At 52.8% G+C, this 12515-nt stretch overlaps 1 protein-coding gene across 1 annotated transcript in view; it reads left to right on the forward strand.

Annotated features, from left to right (window-relative positions):
* MOGS (mannosyl-oligosaccharide glucosidase) overlaps positions 1–6708 on the forward strand; it is a 37361-nt gene extending 30653 nt beyond the window's left edge. The window contains exons 3-5 of the mRNA XM_068273555.1: positions 2802–3019; positions 3135–3313; positions 4261–6708. Of these exons, the coding sequence (XP_068129656.1) occupies positions 2802–3019; positions 3135–3313; positions 4261–5998 (2135 nt within the window). The 3' untranslated portion in view covers positions 5999–6708. The remainder of the gene's footprint in view (positions 1–2801; positions 3020–3134; positions 3314–4260) is intronic.
* The last annotated feature ends 5807 nt before the right edge of the window (positions 6709–12515 follow it).

The following is a 12515-nucleotide window of genomic DNA, read 5'->3' on the forward strand; positions in this document are numbered from 1 at the left end:
CATATGACTGACCTATAACCCAGCACTAACACCTCCGTACACTCCTACCTAACAAACTACACAACCCTGCAGGCAGATGTAGCATACAACCTGCCACATAGCATTCACCAAACACAGCAAGGTAATGCAGACACAGTGTACTAGAATAGTCACCTGAGGCCTATGGGCTGAGGCAATCCAGAAGATAGTATAATCACAATACAGGTGCGTGGTCTTACAGGCCGAGATCAGACCAGGCAGCGTTCATGCAATGTCCTTAAACAAACCGAGGTTGGTAATGGGAAGTCCAGTAAGATGTGAGGTCAGGTGCAAGCCGGGTCGATAACAGGTAATCCAATCTGCAAGAAGCTTGGTCAAGAGACAGAAGTCCGCAGCAAGACAAACACTTGTGTGAGTGCAATCATAGCAACAAGCCCAGTAAAGGCTATCACGGGCAATAACTAAGGGCACTCGCCTCTCTTTTATACAAGGACTAACCAATCAGCAAGTAAAAGAATCCAAAAGAACCAATCAAGTTACAGCATGTCAGCTGACGCGCAAAGTAAGCATGTGGCTACTGTTTACAGCGACGGAGCGCGTACTGGGAATGCATCCGCCGCTTATCCAATGGGAGCTGAGCGATGCGCTCCAGTGACGTCAGAGCGCTGCCGAGAGGCTTGTACCTCAGCATGGGTCTCGGCATTCCGCCACCATGAGCGGCTGAAGGACTTTACATCTAAAAACACTGAAGCAGCACACTGTGAAAACCAGTATATCACGCTGGCCCGACATAATCGTATTACAATCACCAACCTGTGTGTGCTCTCCCCCTGTTCCCTACAGCATTCATTCCTGTATCTTCTCTACTGTCTCCTCTATGCTGTCCTGATCCCCCCCTCCTGTGTGTCTCCTGACCCCCCCCCCCCCCCCCCGGTGTCTCCTCTACTTTCTCCTGACCCCCCTCCTGTGTCTCCTCTACTGTCTCTATGCTGTCCTGATCCCCCCTCCTGTGTGTCTCCTGACTCCCCCCTCCTGTGTCTTCAATACTTTCTCCTGACCCCCCTCCTGTGTCTCCTCTACTTTCTCCTGACCCCCCTCCTGTGTCTCCTCTACTTTCTCCTGACCCCCCTCCTGTGTCTCCTCTACTTTCTCCTGACCCCCCTCCTGTGTCTCCTCTACTTTCTCCTGTCCTGACCCCCCTCCTTCTTCTCCTCTACTTTCTCCTGACCCCCCTCCTGTGTCTCCTCTACTTTCTCCTGACCCCCCCCCCCCCCGGTGTCTCCTCTACTTTCTCCTGACCCCCCTCCTGTGTCTCCTCTACTTTCTCCTGACCCCCCTCCTGTGTCTCCTCTACTTTCTCCTGACCCCCCCCCCCCCCCGCTGTCTCCTCTACTTTCTCCTGACCCCCCTCCTGTGTCTCCTCTACTTTCTCCTGACCCCCCTCCTGTGTCTCCTCTACTTTCTCCTGACCCCCCTCCTGTGTCTCCTCTACTTTCTCCTGACCCCCCTCCTGTGTCTCCTCTGCTTTCTCCTGACCCCGCTCCTGTGTCTCCTCTACTTTCTCCTGACCCCCATCCTGTGTCTCCTCTACTTTCTCCTGACCTCCCTCCTGTGTCTCCTCTACTTTCTCCTGACCCCCCCCCCCTCCTGTGTCTCCTCTACTTTCTCCTGACCCCCCTCCTGTGTCTCTTCTGCTTTCTCCTGACCCCCCTCCTGTGTCTCCTTTGCTTTCTCCTGACCCCGCTCCTGTTTTTCCTCTACTTTCTCCTGACCCCCCTCCTGTATCTCCTCTGCTTTCTCCTGAACCCCTCCTGTGTCTCCTAGATGCTCTCCTGATCCTCCTCTTCTCTTTGCAGGGTTGATGTGTCTCCTCTGCTTTCTCCTGACCCTGCTCCTGTGTCTCCTCTACTTTCTCCTGACCCCCATCCTGTGTCTCCTCTACTTTCTCCTGACCCCCCTCCTGTGTCTTCTCTACTTTCTCCTGACCCCCCTCCTGTGTCTCCTCTACTTTCTCCTGACCCCCCTCCTGTGTCTCCTCTACTTTCTCCTGACCCCCCTCCTGTGTCTCCTCTACTTTCGCTTGACCCCCCTCCTGTGTCTCCTCTACTTTCTCCTGACCCCCCTCCTGTGTCTCTTCTACTTTCTCCTGACCCCCCTCCTGTGTCTCCTCTGCTTTCTCCTGACCCCGCTCCTGTGTCTCTTCTACTTTCTCCTGACCCCCATCCTGTGTCTCCTCTACTTTCTCCTGACCCCGATCCTGTGTCTCCTCTGCTTTCTCCTGACCCCCATCCTGTGTCTCCTCTACTTTCTCCTGACCCCCCTCCTGTGTCTCCTCTACTTTCTCCTGACCCCCCTCCTGTGTCTCCTCTACTTTCTCCTGACCCCCCTCCTGTGTTTCCTCTGCTTTCTCCTGACCCCGATCCTGTGTCTCCTCTGCTTTCTCCTGACCCCCATCCTGTGTCTCCTCTACTTTCTCCTGACCCCCCTCCTGTGTCTCCTCTACTTTCTCCTGACCCCCCTCCTGTGTCTCCTCTACTTTCTCCTGACCCCCCTCCTGTGTTTCCTCTGCTTTCTCCTGACCCTGCTCCTGTGTCTCCTCTACTTTCTCCTGACCCCCATCCTGTGTCTCCTCTACTTTCTCCTGACCCCACTCCTGTGTCTCCTCTGCTTTCTCCTGACCTCCCTCCTGTGTCTCCTGTACTTTCTCCTGACCCTGCTCCTGTGTTTCCTCTACTTTCTCCTGACCCCCTCCTGTGTCTTCTCTACTTTCTCCTGACCCCCCTCCTGTGTCTCCTCTCCTGATCCTCCTCTTCTCTTTGCAGGGTTGATGTGGGTATCCCAGTCGGGCTCCTCTTCCCTCCGTCACACGTGTGAGCAGAGCGATGGTCTGGCACGCTATGGGTGGCTGCTGCATGATGGAGTCAGTTTTGGGATTCAGGAGATTGGAGATAAAGGCTTCACATTGATGACAGAGTTTGTGAAGAGGCCGGGAGGCCAGCATGGTGGAGACTGGAGTTGGAGGATCACTGGGACCCCAGAGGTAAGGGGGGGGGGAGTGTGGGGGGTGGACAGATACACTGGAGTCTCCTCCCCTTCTCTCTATATAAATGGGCAGAGACACACCAGATCTTGCTGACTCCTCCCTTGTCCTGCAGGCTCCACCTTCTCCAGGGCAGTTGCTGTCCATCTTCTTCTATGTGGCCACGGATGGTCAGGGTATGCTGACACCTCACCTGGATGGAAGACGCTTGAGTCATGTGACCGGAACCTCAGAGGAACTGGGAGCTTTCACCATTAATTTCCCGCGACCAGAAGCTGGAGGCGGAGCCATCAGGTATATGAATCTCCGTCTTGTTAATGTATATGCATGTGGAGAAGCATGCGGGTACTCTGATCGGGTGGTAGATTTGTAATGTTCTGATATGCTTCTCGGTGGAGCGGTCTTCTCTTTGCAGGGGTGTTGCTAGCCCAAAGATCAGTGGTACATGCCCTGGATCTAATCTGAGGTATGCTGGGTGCCGCATGCAGAGAGCTATGGTTCTTCTATGGAGGCATGCTGGGAGTTGTGGTGCCTGAATGGGAGGCCCGTGGGAGCATGGGAAGGGGTCCATTAGAAGGTCAGGGAATGCTATGTGGAGACTGCCAGCCTGCCTAGCAGAAAGCCAGACCAGCCAGCACAGAAGACAGGTAACTGCCTAGTTATGTTTAAGTGACACTGCCTATTTATGTGAGGGGGGCGCGCTTCATTTAACAGTTTGTTGGGCAGGCCCACTTAGACTGCTTTTAAGTTCATGTAAATTTAGCTCCACCCATGACCACACCCACATTCTGGTGCACGGTCACACCCATTTTCCGTCTGGAGTGCCCGGGATCTCTTTGGATCCTAGCAACGCCCTTGTTTCTTTGTATGAATAGGTGCTCAGCTGCAGGTAACCACAGCTATAACATAAATCTCTACACCAGTAATGGCAGTGGCAGAAGAATACTTATCATTTACTCTAGTGCTTGAAGAATTATCTTTCATTCTGAGGTTAGTTGGGTGTCAAAGTCTCTACAACAGCCCTATTTTTCGCATAAAATAAAGAAATAAAGATTGACTCCTCCAGCCACCAGAGGGTGTCTTGAGCTGTTACTGAACCCTCCCCCGGCTCTGGCACATAACATTTGCTTCCTTTGTGGTCTTCCGTATGTAAACTCTGTGTTTACTGCTCTTGTTTACCATGGAATAGGATTCCTACCACTCATTGTATCTCTGTTATTAATCCTCTATTTTCTCTGCAGCTATAACCATCTGGTGACGACATGCCCTGGACTCCATCACATCACGGAGGTGGTGCGCACCAGTCTGAGGGATCGCTTCAGCCACCCCTCCGGAGGTCCCGGCGGTAACAAGAGACGTTACTTCGGAGTAGATGTTTACAATCCTCCTCCACAGCCAGGCTCCGACCATTCTCAGCTCATCATCCAGCAGGTCACCCTGCAGCTGCCCTTCCAGGCCGAGGTCATCTTCGAGTCGGGAAGTTTCTGGGAGAGGCCAGGAACACTGTCTGGAGCAGCTCTGACTACCGAGCTGGAGAAGCACAAGACTCATATGGAGGAGAAGTTCCGGCAGATGTTCCAGCTGGAGAAGAAGGGGTTCATCCCAGAACAAATAGCGTTTGCTCAAGCCGCACTGTCCAACATGTTGGGTGGGATAGGCTATTTCTATGGTAGCTCATTAGTCCAGTCACGTTACAATCCTGAACCTGTGGCCTATCCTGTGGCACCCCTGTACACGGCTGTCCCATCTCGCTCTTTCTTCCCCCGGGGTTTTCTGTGGGATGAGGGTTTCCATTTGCTGCTAATTGCCCAGTGGAATCCATCTCTAGCCTGGCAGTCGCTAGGCCACTGGCTGGACTTGATGAACGCGGATGGCTGGATCCCACGGGAACAGATCCTTGGACCTGAAGCTCGAAGCAAAGTGCCATCAGAGTTTGTAGTTCAATGGGATGAAAATGCCAACCCTCCCACGCTTTTCCTGGCACTACGCCAGCTGCTGGCCAGTAAAGATATTGCTCCAGAAGGTCTGCAGTTTTTGCGTCGGGCGTTCCCTCGTCTCCAGACCTGGTATAATTGGTTTAATGAGACACAGAATGGACCTCTTCCATATTCTTACCGTTGGCGTGGCCGAGACAGAGACACCTTACGATTTTTGAACCCCAAGACTCTGACCTCTGGTCTGGACGATTATCCGCGGGCCTCTCACCCCTCTGATGATGAGCGTCATGTGGACCTGAGGTGTTGGATGGCTTTAGCTTCAGAAGTGATGGCCAATATCTGTAATCTCTTAGGAGAAGATGGTAGTCGGTATAAGGAGTCTTACTTGGCGCTTTCTGATAATTCCCTCCTGGATCGGCTCCACTGGTTTGAAAGACTCGGAGCTTATGCCGATTATGGTAACCACACACAGAACACAGTACTGGAATGGGAAAAACCGCGACTCGCTCCGGGGCAAGATCCTCGTAGTGTCCCGCCTCCGAGGCTGATACGAGTGGTGAAGAAAGCCCCGAAATTACAGTTTATTGGTGCTTTGGGCTACGTCTCCCTGTTTCCACTCCTCCTCCAGCTTCTGCAGCCAGACTCCCCCAAACTGGGGCGCTTGTTGGAGCAGATCAGGGACCCTGATAAGCTCTGGACCCCATATGGCATCCGCTCCCTGTCCAAGAGCAGTCCTATGTACATGAAGCACAACACAGAACATGACCCTCCTTACTGGCGAGGCCCCATCTGGGTCAATGTGAACTTTCTGGTGGTGAGAGCTCTTCACCACTATAGCCAGCTGGAGGGACCCTACCAAGAGAGAGCAGGGAGCATCTATCGTGAGCTACGGATCAACCTCCTAGCCAATCTGTACAGGCAGTACAAGGAATCGGGCTTCCTCTGGGAGCAGTATAACGACCAGACAGGCCGGGGGCAGGGCTGCCACCCTTTCACTGGGTGGAGCGCACTGATTGTCCTCGTCATGGCTGAAGAGTATTGAGGGTCTCGCTGAGTGAGGGAACTCCGGCAGAAGGTCTGCACTGTTCTCAGATGGTCGGGATGAGGGAGGCTATAAGAACTCAGATATTCTGAGGATGGTGCTGGGACATCAGACCGTGCTGGCCGGCCAGTGTGGTCATCTCTGATGAGTCTACTAATGGGGAGTAGTGAGGATCTGCAGCCTCACAAACCACTATGCTAATTCCAGGGCAGCTACATTCTACATATCCTGCTTCACCCAAATCTGAGATCTCCTTGCAGGAATTCTGCTGAACCATGCACTTGTCTCACCCAGCTCCACCCACATTTCTTCTAAATCCACCCACATATTTTCTAGCTCCACCCACTTATTTCTCACAGTTCCACCCACATATTTTCTAACTCCATCCATTTATTTCTCTCAGTCCCACACACATTTTCTAACTCCTCCTATTTCTCCCAATCCCACCCATATATCTTCTAACTCCACCCACTCCCAGTTCCATCCACATATCATCTAACTCTGCACACATATTTCTCCTCGTCCCACCCACTTATTTATCCCAGCATCACCCTTATATCTTCTAACTCCGCCTTCTTATTTCTCACAGTTCCACCCACATGTCTTAACTCCACCCACTTCTCCTTGCTGTAAAACCTCTTATTTAAAAAAAAAAATCTAAAAGAACATGAAGAAAACGAAGTTAAACAAATAAAACAAAAAGTATTAAGTTTGGTCGTGTATTTATTAAAATCTGATCTAATAACAGGTCTGCATGTGGCAAAAGTGTTTGAACTCTACTCCCACCACCATGTTTCACATGTGGCATAAGGTTCTTATACCCGAAATACAGTGTTTTTATTTCTCTAAATGTAAAACTTATTTAAAGTGTACCTGAGATGAAAGACATCTGAGGTTCTATACTTACCTGTGGCTTCCTTAATCCCCTTGATGCCGCTCGTCCCTGGCCATCTCCCCGGGTGGCTTCTGTCCCCTGCAGTAAAGCCCGGTAGTCTGGCCGAGTCGCGCATGCGTGGCCAGGCTGTTTCTCACGTTGTGCTGCTGTCCCTGGCAGCGTTCTGCACAGTAGTACTGTATATGATAATCCTCAGCATTCACTGACTTTTACTACACAGGGATGTGCTATTTCATCTTTTTTTTTTCAATAAACCTGTAAACAAATATAATCATTTTTTCCTTTGTTTAAAGTTTCAATCTACTTTTAGGACGTGTTTTAAAATCCTATGATGTTAAAATCACATATAAAAATATAAGGAGTTTTAAAGGGGCTCGCAAACTTTTAAGCACTGTTGTGTCTCGGCTCCACCCGCTTATAGCTAGCCAGCTCCACCCACATTTATTTCTACCATCTCCGCCCTCCTGTTTCTCACTACTACTCTTCCCCATATGTAGTAGCCTAATGTAGGAATATCAGTCGGTAAACCTAGCCTCCTGCATTTCCTCCTGCAAGTGAGATGTGTTTGGGGTGAGCTCACTACTGTCCCCTGCTGGATCTGGGGCGTTTCTCTCCTGCAGGTGAGATGTGTTGGGGGTGAGCTCACTACTGTGTCCCCTGCTGGATCTGGGGCGTTTCTCTCCTGCAGGTGAGATGTGTTGGGGTGAGCTCACTACTGTCCCCTGCTGGATCTGGGGCATTTCTCTCCTGCAGGTGAGATGTGTTGGGGTGAGCTCACTACTGTCCCCTGCTGGATCTGGGGCATTTCTCTCCTGCAGGTGAGATGTGTTTGGGGTGAGCTTACTACTGTGTCCCCTGCTGGATCTGGGGTGTTTCTCTCCTGCAGGTGAGATGTGTTTGGGGTGAGCTCACTACTGTCCCCTGCTGGATCTGGGGCGTGTCTCTCCTGCAGGTGAGATGTGTTGGGGTGAGCTCACTACTGTCCCCTGCTGGATCTGGGGCATGTCTCTCCTGCAGGTGAGATGTGTTTGGGGTGAGCTCACTACTGTGTCCCCTGCTGGATCTGGGGCGTTTCTCTCCTGCAGGTGAGATGTGTTGGGGGTGAGCTCACTACTGTCCCCTGCTGGATCTGGGGCGTTTCTCTCCTGCAGGTGAGATGTGTTTGGGGTGAGCTCACTACTGTGTCCCCTGCTGGATCTGGGGCGTGTCTCTCCTGCAGGTGAGATGTGTTTGGGGTGAGCTCACTACTGTGTCCCCTGTTGGATCTGGGGCGTTTCTCTCCTGCAGGTGAGATGTGTTGGGGGTGAGCTCACTACTGTGTCCCCTGCTGGATCTGGGGCGTTTCTCTCCTGCAGGTGAGATGTGTTTGGAGTGAGCTCACTACTGTCCCCTGCTGGATCTGGGGCGTTTCTCTCCTGCAGGTGAGATGTGTTGGGGGTGAGCTCACTACTGTGTCCCCTGTTGGATCTGGGGCGTGTCTCTCCTGCAGGTGAGATGTTTTTGGGGTGAGCTCACTACTGTCCCCTGCTGGATCTGGGGCATTTCTCTCCTGCAGGTGAGATGTGTTGGGGGTGAGCTCACTACTGTCCCCTGCTGGATCTGGGGTGTTTCTCTCCTGCAGGTGAGATGTGTTGGGGGTGAGCTCACTACTGTGTCCCCTGCTGGATCTGGGGCGTGTCTCTCCTTCAGGTGAGATGTGTTTGGGGTGAGCTCACTACTGTCCCCTGCTGGATCTGGGGCATTTCTCTCCTGCAGGTGAGATGTGTTGGGGGTGAGCTCACTACTGTCCCCTGCTGGATCTGGGGTGTTTCTCTCCTGCAGGTGAGATGTGTTTGGGGTGAGCTCACTACTGTCCCCTGCTGGATCTGGGGCGTGTCTCTCCTGCAGGTGAGATGTGTTGGGGTGAGCTCACTACTGTGTCCCCTGCTGGATCTGGGGCATTTCTCTCCTGCAGGTGAGATGTGTTTGGGGTGAGCTCACTACTGTCCCCTGCTGGATCTGGGGCATTTCTCTCCTGCAGGTGAGATGTGTTGGGGTGAGCTCACTACTGTGTCCCCTGCTGGATCTGGGGCATTTCTCTCCTGCAGGTGAGATGTGTTTGGGGTAAGCTCACTAGTGTGTCCCCTGCTGGATCTGGGGCATTTCCTCCTGCAGGTGAGAGGTGTTTGGGGTGAGCTCACTACTGTCCCCTGCTGGATCTGGGGCGTTTCTCTCCTGCAGGTGAGATGTGTTGGGGGTGAGCTCACTACTGTCCCCTGCTGGATCTGGGGCATGTCTCTCCTGCAGGTGAGATGTGTTTGGGGTAAGCTCACTAGTGTGTCCCCTGCTGGATCTGGGGTGTTTCTCTCCTGCAGGTGAAATGTGTTTAGGGTGAGCTCACTACTGTGTCCCCTGCTGGATCTGGGGCGTGTCTCTCCTGCAGGTGAGATGTGTTGGGGGTGAGCTCACTACTGTCCCCTGCTGGATCTGGGGCGTTTCTCTCCTGCAGGTGAGATGTGTTGGGGGTGAGCTCACTACTGTCCCCTGCTGGATCTGGGGCATGTCTCTCCTGCAGGTGAGATGTGTTTGGGGTAAGCTCACTAGTGTGTCCCCTGCTGGATCTGGGGTGTTTCTCTCCTGCAGGTGAGATGTGTTTAGGGTGAGCTCACTACTGTGTCCCCTGCTGGATCTGGGGCGTGTCTCTCCTGCAGGTGAGATGTGTTGGGGGTGAGCTCACTACTGTCCCCTGCTGGATCTGGGGCGTTTCTCTCCTGCAGGTGAGATGTGTTTAGGGTGAGCTCACTACTGTGTCCCCTGCTGGATCTGGGGCGTGTCTCTCCTGCAGGTGAGATGTGTTGGGGGTGAGCTCACTACTGTCCCCTGCTGGATCTGGGGCATTTCTCTCCTGCAGGTGAGATGTGTTGGGGGTGAGCTCACTACTGTCCCCTGCTGGATCTGGGGCATTTCTCTCCTGCAGGTGAGATGTGTTTGGGGTGAGCTCACTACTGTGTCCCCTGCTGGATCTGGGCCGTTTCTCTCCTGCAGGTGAGATGTGTTTGGGGTGAGCTCACTACTGTCCCCTGCTGGATCTGGGGTGTTTCTCTCCTGCAGGTGAGATGTGTTTGGGGTGAGCTCACTACTGTGTCCCCTGCTGGATCTGGGGCGTGTCTCTCCTGTACATGTGAGATGTGTTTGGGGTGAGCTCACTACTGTCCCCTGCTGGATCTGGGGCGTTTCTCTCCTGCAGGTGAGATGTGTTTGGGGTGAGCTCACTACTGTCCCCTGCTGGATCTGGGGCATTTCTCTCCTGCAGGTGAGATGTGTTTGGGGTGAGCTCACTACTGTCCCCTGCTGGATCTGGGGCGTTTCTCTCCTGCAGGTGAGATGTGTTTGGGGTGAGCTCACTACTGTCCCCTGCTGGATCTGGGGCGTTTCTCTCCTGCAGGTGAGATGTGTTGGGGGTGAGCTCACTACTGTGTCCCCTGCTGGATCTGGGGCATGTCTCTCCTGCAAGTGAGATGTTTGGGGTGAGCTCACTACTGTCCCCTGCTGGATCTGGGGCATTTCTCTCCTGCAGGTGAGATGTGTTGGGGGTGAGCTCACTACTGTGTCCCCTGCTGGATCTGGGGCATGTCTCTCCTGCAAGTGAGATGTTTGGGGTGAGCTCACTACTGTCCCCTGCTGGATCTGGGGTGTTTCTCTCCTGCAGGTGAGATGTGTTGGGGGTGAGCTCACTACTGTCCCCTGCTGGATCTGGGGCATGTCTCTCCTGTACTTGTGAAATAAAAGCTCCCTCTACCCTCCAAGCACTGCTCAGTGTTTCTGTTCAATAAAGACAGCAGATGATGTATACAGTTCTCCAGCACAACATCCACACATATATTGTTCCTGGTCATCATGAGGCTGAATCTAATCCAGAAATGACAGCAACACTGAGTATGGCATCAAGCCAGTAAACTTCTGGGATACTGATCTGCACAGGTAAGTAGGAGAGGAAGGGTTATCAGTGTCCGCTGCTTTGGTCTTACAGAAACCTCTTTGTTACAGCTGATAAAAATCCTGCAATAAATCTGCAGTGTGTCTACTTCCTGCTTTCATAAAAGCAGACATAGTGTTAACCTACTATGCTTTCAAATGAGCTTATCTGAAATGGCAGTCATGTGACACGGGAGAGATCAAATTACAATTTATGATTAGACACAGATGAGGGGGAATTAGACAGGCTAAACTCTCTACGTGCATACAGGGCACATTTCTCTGTTTTCCTTCTGTCCTGAGCAAGAGTTCAGATCCACTTTAAAGGCAACCTAAAACTAAACAAAAAAGGTTTAACTTACCTGGGGCTTGTAGCAGGCCCCTGCAGCCGTCCTGTGCCCGCCATCACTCTTTCAACCGGATGCATGGCCTCGGTCCACACGCCTCCAGGAAAATCTCTACTGCGCATGTGCAGAATTCTCCCGGGATCAAGGACGTGCAGGCCTGCACATGCACAGCGGTCATCAGATGCTGCGGGGGGACTGGAGCATCGCTTACCGATGGTGCGGGTACAGGATGGCTGCAGGGGGCTGGTAGAGGCCCAGGGTAAACATTCTTTTCTTTGCTTTAGGTGCACTTTAAAGGACTTCCGAGGCCAAATTTAGAAAAAAAAATGAAAAAAGTTATATACCTGCATCAGTTTGGAAGGCACGGAGGATGCCGTCCCGCCGGGTCCCCGCCGCTCAGTAGCCCCCCGGGTCGGGCTCTTCTGCCTGTACACTCGAGGCTATGCGGACTGCGCAGCCGCGGCCAGCTCCGGCGGCCATCTTTGTACAGGCAGGAGAGCCCAACCCGGGTCGGGAGCCGTTCGGGGGTCTACTGAGCGGCGGGGGAACGGCACGGACGGCATCCTCCGTGCCTTCCAAACTGATGCAGGTATATAACTTTTTTCATTTTTTTTCTACATTTGGCCTCGGAAGTCATTTAAAGAGAAGGTCCGATCTATTAAAAAAAAATAAAAATCGACTTATCTGGGGCTTCCTCCAGCCCCTGGCAGTCGTTCTGTGCCCTCGCCGCAGCTCTGGTGCCTTCCGGTCCTCTCCAGTGCAGATGCCAACCTCGCCAGGTCAGCATCAGCTTGCAGCTTTCGCAGTGTTCCCCAACCCTGTCCTCAAGGCCCACCAGCAGTGCATGTTTTGTGGAAATCCACAGGAAGGTAATGACATCTGCTGAGACACCAATTATCTCACCTGTGAATGTTTGTGGTTTTCTGCAAAACGTGCACTGTTGGTGGGCCTTGAGGACAGGGTTGGGGAACTAGCCTTTACAGGAGCACTATCGCGGAAAAAGTAGGCAGTTAAAATCTGACAGAACCAACAGGTTTTGGGCCAGCACATCTCCTCATGGGGAATTCTCAGGGTTTCCTTTGTTTTCTACAGCATTTCCTGCACAGCAGTTGCAGAGTCTATCTGACAGAATAGTGTGCAAGTGAGTAGGGAGGCTGCCTGGTATCTTACTGTCCTCCCGGGTTTTTGAAATGTCCGGGGCCGGGGTTCACCACATTTTTTTTCCCCTCACCCCCGGGGCCCGAATCCGATCAACCCCGTCCCTCACCTCGGGGTCCCCCCTCCTATCATGAGCGGAGGGAGAGCGGCATATACAGCAGGC

Source organism: Hyperolius riggenbachi, chromosome 1 (genome assembly GCF_040937935.1).
Source record: "Hyperolius riggenbachi isolate aHypRig1 chromosome 1, aHypRig1.pri, whole genome shotgun sequence".
NCBI classification, from domain to species: Eukaryota; Metazoa; Chordata; class Amphibia; order Anura; family Hyperoliidae; genus Hyperolius; species Hyperolius riggenbachi.